The sequence below is a fragment of the Arvicanthis niloticus genome, chromosome 1 (genome assembly GCF_011762505.2).
Source record: "Arvicanthis niloticus isolate mArvNil1 chromosome 1, mArvNil1.pat.X, whole genome shotgun sequence".
In the NCBI taxonomy this organism is placed as follows: Eukaryota; Metazoa; Chordata; class Mammalia; order Rodentia; family Muridae; genus Arvicanthis; species Arvicanthis niloticus.
In genome coordinates, this window is record NC_047658.1 from 104,015,109 (window position 1) to 104,022,468 (window position 7,360).

Below are 7,360 nucleotides of genomic sequence, written 5' to 3' on the forward strand. Positions count from 1 at the left end.
ACAGTTCAGGCCCAAACATGTGGGCACCAAGTTTTCTGGTGGAACCTGTGGTACCACAGCTACCTCAGGAACTATGCTTCCTGAGGATTGGCAATCCTAGAAGGTTCTTTGAAACTATTTAGATCTCGGTGAGCCCCAGCTCCGGAGCCCAGGATGTGGAAATGAAACCCCCAATTCATTTGTCAGTCATTTTAATAGTCAAAACAGATAAAATTACCAAAAGTGAAATTCACAGACAAGAAATACTTTAATTAAATATTGTGTAAAATGAACATTTTATACAGTTAAATATCTGAAAAAATGTACAGATAAAACAATCTTATTGTAGGGTCTCTGACAGCAAAATCTACCATTTAGTGAAGCTCTCGGTTTTTGACACAATGAAGCAATGAGGGCGTTGACTAGTTGATCTAAAACACAAACCAGGTGCGGGCACGAGGACACTTGCTAATGTGCACGTGAGCTCTTTTTAGGTCAAACCCTTACTTACACAAAATAAATCGAGGCAATTTAGTTCCAAAGTGACTTCTCAAGCTGTTCATGTAGCTAAGCCCTGTCAGCAGCCACAAAACCAGAGTGTGGCCCACTGACCCTTGGGGACATTCTGTTTCTCTTATTGAGTCCCTTGAATGAACCCTTTCTAAGCTCTATGTCGTCTCTTTGTGAAGGTGTGTGTCTAGTTTTGAAAATCCCCTCCTTTTTGTTTTAAATGTGACTTCTGCTGCTGTCTGCGAAGCATGCGCTGTCTGCAAGAGCAATGAGTGTGGAGGAACAGAGTCCTGACTCTTGGTCTCATGGTGGGTTTGGCACTAAGAGGCAGAGTGTCTGAAGGAGGCCTTTCCAGTTAAAAAAAAGTACAGACAGTGCTGTTGGATCTGACCACAAAAAGGTCCTGTTTCAAATAAAAACATACTAACCAGCAGTGTCCCCCAATACCTCTCTAACTCCAAGGTGAGCTTAAGAGGCCAGAAAGCAGCAGACAGACCCAGGAAGCAGTGACTGGCGGACTGGAGGTTTGTGCTTTTGGTGTGTGTGTGTGTGTGTGTGTGTGTGTGTGTGTGTGTGTGTGTGTGTTCATCATCCATCTCCAGATATTAACAATTGTGGTATGAGCCTGTGATAAAATAGCACAGAAGTTCTTCAAAGAAGTCCACTTTTAAGGCATCAGAGAAGTTAATGTGGCAAACATTTGTAATTAAAACGTCGGAAGTAAATTTTATTTTAAACTTTAGGCCTCTGAATTTTTCCAGTAAACACAGTTCAGCTATGTGGCAAAGTCATAGGTGGCAGCTAAAATGACTTTTTTGTTTTTTACATTCTACAAAAAAAAATAAAAATTAAAAATAAAATAAGGACACAGCCCGGACGGCGTGGCCCCTTCACGGCCGTTCCACATGCACAGAACCTACTAGAATTTGTCACAGCCGCTGACACCGTTTTCTTTTGACTATACAACAAACTTTCCTTTTCAAAAGTATTTGTTCAGATAACTTAAAAATAATATAAAAATAAACAATGAATTTGACTTTTCCTCAACATAAAAAAAAGGGGAGGGAGTGGAAAGTCTAAACGATAGCAAACAGTTTAGGTACAAATGAAATGTAAGGACATTGGTTCATTTCAACAAAACAGATCAAAGAGACAGTTCTTGGTGTCTGCTCTTTCCCTGTGCAACAACACTGGGCAGGATCAAACACCAATACAGACGTGAAAAAAGGAGGCAGGGAAAGCAATGTACAAAATTTCAAAGATAAATACAATATTTATAATTGATATGTTACAAAATAAAGTCCCTTAGCAACTGCAAGTGTTCATGGGAAAGGAAGTGTCGCATGAAAGAGCATTTTATCCCCTATAAGACACATAAGGAATAAAACTCGTTTTTCTAAATATTTTAAGTGGATCTGAAAAAAATTCAAGACAAGTGTATAAATATTTAGCTACAACTTTGGCAAAATCACAAAAGTCTACAATTTTATAACCACATACAAAACACATCAGGGAAGAAGGGTCTAGAAGTCAAAAGGACAATTTCAGGTACAAGAAACATAGACCTCACAGTAGCCTAAGAATGCAATAGGTTTACAGTGCGCGAAAGTTGAAAAACTGTTGCTGATCGCACTTGCTTTAACAGGAAGCTCTAGGTGGGAGAATATTGGAACCAACAGACAGTAGCATATTTTTTTTTTCTCTGTCAGTGTGCTTGTTGAAGGCAAGAGATTCGATATCAAAGTTACAATTTCTAACTACAATAAGTTACAAAGTTTCATTTCATTAAGATGAAGTTAAGCAATGATAAACCCTCCCTCCCTCCCTGCCACCCCAAATTCACCTAGTCATATCCTCCTCTGTTCCAGTTAATGGCTCATACCTCCTTGGCCCCCTTTTTTTCACCACAAAAAAATATTTCACATTATAGAGATACACAACCATTGTGAATCTAAATATGAGTACAGAAAAATGTTCCGAGGCTTTCTTCCTCGGTGTGTATGGGCATCCAAACGGTGCATATTCACGAAGCTTCTCCCCACACAGATAGCACGCACTAGACAGCCAAGACGGAGTCAGAAACTTTATACAAAATAGGCGTCGCTTTGTTTTCCTTAATCTTCAGGACTGAGAAATGTTGAAGATATGAGAAAAGTTCAGTCAATAAAATGGAATTGTTCATGAAGGAGTGGGCTTGTTCGCGTGTTGATTCTTAACAGTTTAAATAAAATCTTTAAATGTCTTTTGTAGCATTCAACTGTTGCTGATTTTTAGTTTTGAAGATATTGTTTCCATCAGCACGTCTTAACACACTACACATGTCCCCTGAAGTCCGTCCTTGGATGCTGGGTGCTGTGAAGGTAAACAGAGTCCCTCACATGGGCGGGACTACCAGCCCAGACATAGCTGCAAAAGAGAAGAGACAGCAGTTAATGCGACCACCCACGCGCACCCTCAAGTGGGCCCAGTTCGCTCCTCCTGTGCTGGGATTCACAGGGAGGCCAGACTTGCTCAACTCTCTGCTATAGTCAGCCCTGCTGGTGGCAGTGGTGTGTTGGTAAGTCTACTTCTTACAGTGAGGGCACAGTGGTGGCAGGAGTCCTGCAGGCCTGTCTGGCGCTGCAGCCCTCTGTAAAGGCCTTCTCTGCTTCACATAAATGTCTCCACATTTGGTCAAAGCAAAGGGAGGCCTACTCTCTGGAAAGGCAGGAACCAGCCTGGCCGTGGCTTGAAGGCTTGCTTTTCCTAAGTGAAATGGAGACTTGCCTCAGTTTCCCCCTCTGCCTTTGGGCCCAGGCTCTGACCTCCTACTAGCAGCTCTGTAGCGTAAGGGTGAGTCAGATCAAAGCCACACAGGGCCCGGTTGCTCTGGAATCTCGAGGCCGTGGAATGGTGGAGGCAGCAGGCCACCTCAGGGTGCTTGTTTTCTCTTCAGAGAAAGAGAGAAGCTTAGCACTGAAGCGCCAAATGCAGCCAGCTCTGGAGTGAACTCCTGGTCCGAATGTAATTTAAAATCTTTTAACTCTGGTGTTGTTTAATTTTTGTCAGAATGACTGTTCTCATTAATTTATGTATAACATATTAATACATTTGTTCATGTAGTGATGTGAGCTTCAATTTCTCAGTCCATTAATTTCAACGATATTAATTTATCTCCGACTCACCGTTACAACTTTATGGTTTGGCAGGCCCCTGTGTACACACTGCTTGTGTGGTACCACCTAGTCGGCCTCGATGCCGGGGCATGTCCACAGACACCTCCCCTCACTGCCTGCCTGCTAAGCAGCGCTGGCCTGGTGCCCAGGGCCAGCTCTGAGGCCGGCTGGCGGCACCTGGGGCCTGGGCTTCCCGTCAGAACTGACAGGTGTTTGCGAAGACAATGAGTTCAAATCATTGATACCTTTCCAGTTCCTTTTTTGAGCATTAGTTCATCAAAGTGGAATATACCACCGACTTCACAAAAGGGCCAGTTTGTCTTCTCCACGGTTGCGTCCTCGGCACCCAGCAGAGAGCCTGGCACATAGTAGGCACTCAGTAAATACTGGTTGAATGGGTTCATGTGTTTAAAGGAGAATGGGTTTGACTTTCACCCAGTGGAGCACATACCCAAAGTGGTGTCTGAAAGAGGCCAGGTGATGGCCACTTACTTCAGGTAAGTGTGGCCCCGTGCATCACAGGGAGTCACGTGTGAGCCCATATGGGGGCACCCATATGGCTTCACCACCACATTCATTGTAAGTCACATGCAGCATGAGCTGCCCTCAGTGCTGGGAAGGGTACTTGGTGCCTGCTCCATATGGTCCAGCTGTGGACAGCTGTGTCTAAGTGGTAGCTCTCATGCCCCTGGGTCAACCCTTCCCTGTCTGAACTGAGAGAGAACACATATTCCCAAATACAGACAGCTTTGCCACCCACTAATAGTATACAAAATGCCCTGGTTGGGATGTTCAGCCCTTTCCAAGAGAGAACAAAGCCATGTAGACTTACTGTCCTGAAGGTAAGGTTGTAAATAATGCCTCTGCCTCATGACAAAGAGGAGCAGGCACAGTCTGGGATGGGCTCCCAAGATGGCACAATGACCTGCCATCCGTTTCTGAGACTGTTTCTGCTGTCCCTTTAATAAGGAGGCTGAAAGCTTGGCACTAAGTGCAGGGTCATGCCCTGCATGGAGAAGGGCCAGGCCTGGGGACTCTGCTGAGTGGGGGCTCTGCTCCTGTTGTAATCTCCTTTCCCCTCAAGTGAGGTTCCAGCCCTTGGGGTGTAGAAGTACTGATTCAAGGTCAATGCATAGAAAGAATGGGCTGGACAAAACCTAGAGGCAGAATCATAAGCGTTCAGCTCAAGGACCAGGCTGTGGGGCAGGAAGGAAGATGCAGACCAGTGAAGCACATGCAATGCCACAGGCATGCAAGGGGTTCCGGAAGGGGCCATGGGCCTGAGCACCCACCCACACCGCCCTCACCTTGCAGTCCGTTCCCGTTGGCGCTGGTGCAGGAAGGAGGAGGTGAGGCTTGGGGCCGGACCACGGGCGCAAAAGCGCTCTTCTGTTTCACTGCGGAGATGACATTGGCAGGTGAGAATGAGAAAATGCCGTGTGTGCTGCTACAGTTTGAAGGGAGGGTGACCGAAGAGGCTGCCATGGTGGGGCTGGACGGCACTACTGCAACAAAGCAAACATGGTCAGCACGCGCGGGCCGTGGTGCAGCGCCACGGCGAGAGCTCTGAGGGCCTAGCCTCGCACAGGGAGGGGCCACAAAACAAGACACGACATGCTTCGGCTCGGCCACTCTGGATAACAGGCAAACGCTTTGGGGGGCCGGGCTTTCTCTTCCAATTGAGCAGCCCCGTGTGGTTCAGATTTTATTTTGGTGGCCAATGAGATGGCGTCGTGGGGGAGGGCTGAATTGGGTCAATTTGTAGTTGTCGTTTGGACGCCCAGCCTCTGGGGCCACCCTTCCTTTTATCCAGTAGCTCACATCACAGAACATCCAAGCAATACACACACTCGACTTTGTAGTGAATATGAATCTGCGTGATGACGTGTGACAAAAACAGACACTTACTGCCGTAGGGAGAGTTAGCGGAGGAGCCATTAAGAAATCCAGGCGAGCCAGGGACCCCTAGATTGGCCATGGCGCCACTTCCATATCCATTCATGCTAGTGCTGACTGTGTTGTAATTGGACTGCTGGGGAGTACTGCTGGGGACGTAGCCTCGCGGGGACACGCTGCTTGTATTGCGACTGTAGCCGACTGTTAAAATGCCCCCCCCCCCCGGCCAAAAATAACATTATTATCAGTGACAGACACTTGGGGGGGGTTTCCCCGAGAATCTATATCATATATTCAACATTTTAAATCGACTTTATGCTTCCTCTCGCCCTGGTGATTCCTAGCCAGCTTGGATAATCTTATCACGCCAACCCTACCACTAGTAAGACCTGTTCCATCTCTGTTGGCTTCGACGGCCAGCCAAAGCATGCTTCGATCTAACCTTCAGCTGTTTCTACACACTGCTTTAGAAGCAATTATCAACAGCTTGGATTCCTGACCTGCTACCCCACTCTCTGAACTTTCAGCCTCAACAGACCTTCAAATGCCATGGCTGACAAAGAGAGCTTGCTTGTGGCCATAACTTCCCTGGAAAGACTGTTTTGGGGGGGTCTTTATTTTCACAGCTGCTGTCTCTGTGAGCAGGGGTGGGGTGGGCGCCATAGCTTCTTGCCTGCTGCAGTGTGGGTAACTGGGAGTCAGCAGAATAGTGGGGGGGCTCTGAGATGGCTCCCTGAGTCATTTTTATATGACTAAACTGGGCTCAAAGAAACTGCTCAAAGAACACCAAATTGTGACTTTAACAGCTCTGGTCACTGTTCCGTGGGATAAGGTACACCGTGGGGGAATGGATGGCTTTCTCCATGGATTCAGACCAGGAAGGGAACCCAAATACCACCCATGACACATCCAAGAAGGCTCCTCCTGGCTTCCTGTGTTATAGCTGCCCTTTGGCTCTGCCCATTCTTGTCAAAGAACACAGTCACTTACAAATAAGCTAAGGGACACTTCTAGCAATACCAGGGAGCTGAGTGGCAGCCGATGGAGCTACTGTCACTAGGACTGGGTTCTCTGAGTGTTCTCTGCCCAGTACAGCTGGAAGATGTGCGGCAAGGTCTTCCCTGCAAGAAGGAACCAGCCATGCCTAAGGGCATGGAATATGACCAGCACTCCCCAGCTGGGCCCCAGCACCTCCACCTGTAACTATGGCCTCAACCCACCCTGGGGAGGGGGCCAGGGAAAGGTCCACCTGGCACAGTAGCCTACCTTGGTCATTGGCTTGTGAGGTCTCTGACACATTAACGGCTAGCTGGCTGCTGAAGGAGTTCACACCCATCATGCCAGTATGTGCTGGAGTGTTGCCCAAGGTGGGGATCTGGTTGTGATTGCGGGGAACGCTGTACAACGCCTCAGCAATGTCAGCGGCTCTCTTCAGGATGATCTCCTACAGCAATAGGAATAGCTTATGATATCATACAAGGCCAGTTTACGATGGCAACATCCCATGCACTATGGGCCCATCCTCTTGGTGGGGCAAGCAAGGATTACATGGCCCAGACTATGACAAAATCCTTAGGAAGATTGTCAAAGGATGCTTCTAAGTGGCTACATCTTGTCCTTAGACCTGTAGCCCTAAGCCCTAGGACAGGCAGAAGACAGCAGACTCAGAATTAAAGAACTGGCCCCCTGCAGAAGAAATGAGCATCTCTTCCCTGGGATATCACAGCCTGAGAACTACAAGGTGCCTACATGCCCTCTCTGAGCCCCAAAAACACCTACCTCACTACTGAACACTATAAACTTCAAAGATCCACTCCCTC

The 7,360-nt window shown here is 47.2% G+C and overlaps 1 protein-coding gene across 14 annotated transcripts in view; it reads right to left on the reverse strand.

Moving 5' to 3' along the window:
- Nucleotides 1–228: 228 nt before the first annotated feature.
- The window catches only part of Ebf3 (EBF transcription factor 3), a 118,741-nt gene continuing 111,609 nt past the window's right edge, over nucleotides 229–7,360 (reverse strand). For 2 of the 14 annotated variants that reach the window (XM_076912319.1, XM_076912320.1), the window contains exons 13-17: nucleotides 6,807–6,984; nucleotides 5,553–5,741; nucleotides 4,952–5,041; nucleotides 3,890–4,002; nucleotides 229–2,895 (exon numbers count right to left, since the gene is read on the reverse strand). In XM_076912319.1, coding sequence (XP_076768434.1) covers nucleotides 2,878–2,895; nucleotides 3,890–4,002; nucleotides 4,952–5,041; nucleotides 5,553–5,741; nucleotides 6,807–6,984 — 588 coding nt within the window. In that variant the 3' untranslated portion in view covers nucleotides 229–2,877. Of the gene's footprint in view, nucleotides 2,896–3,889; nucleotides 4,003–4,951; nucleotides 5,150–5,552; nucleotides 5,742–6,806; nucleotides 6,985–7,360 lie in introns of all 14 variants that reach the window. The other 12 variants (XM_034522203.2, XM_076912317.1, XM_076912322.1 and 9 more) reach the window with 8 other exon arrangements.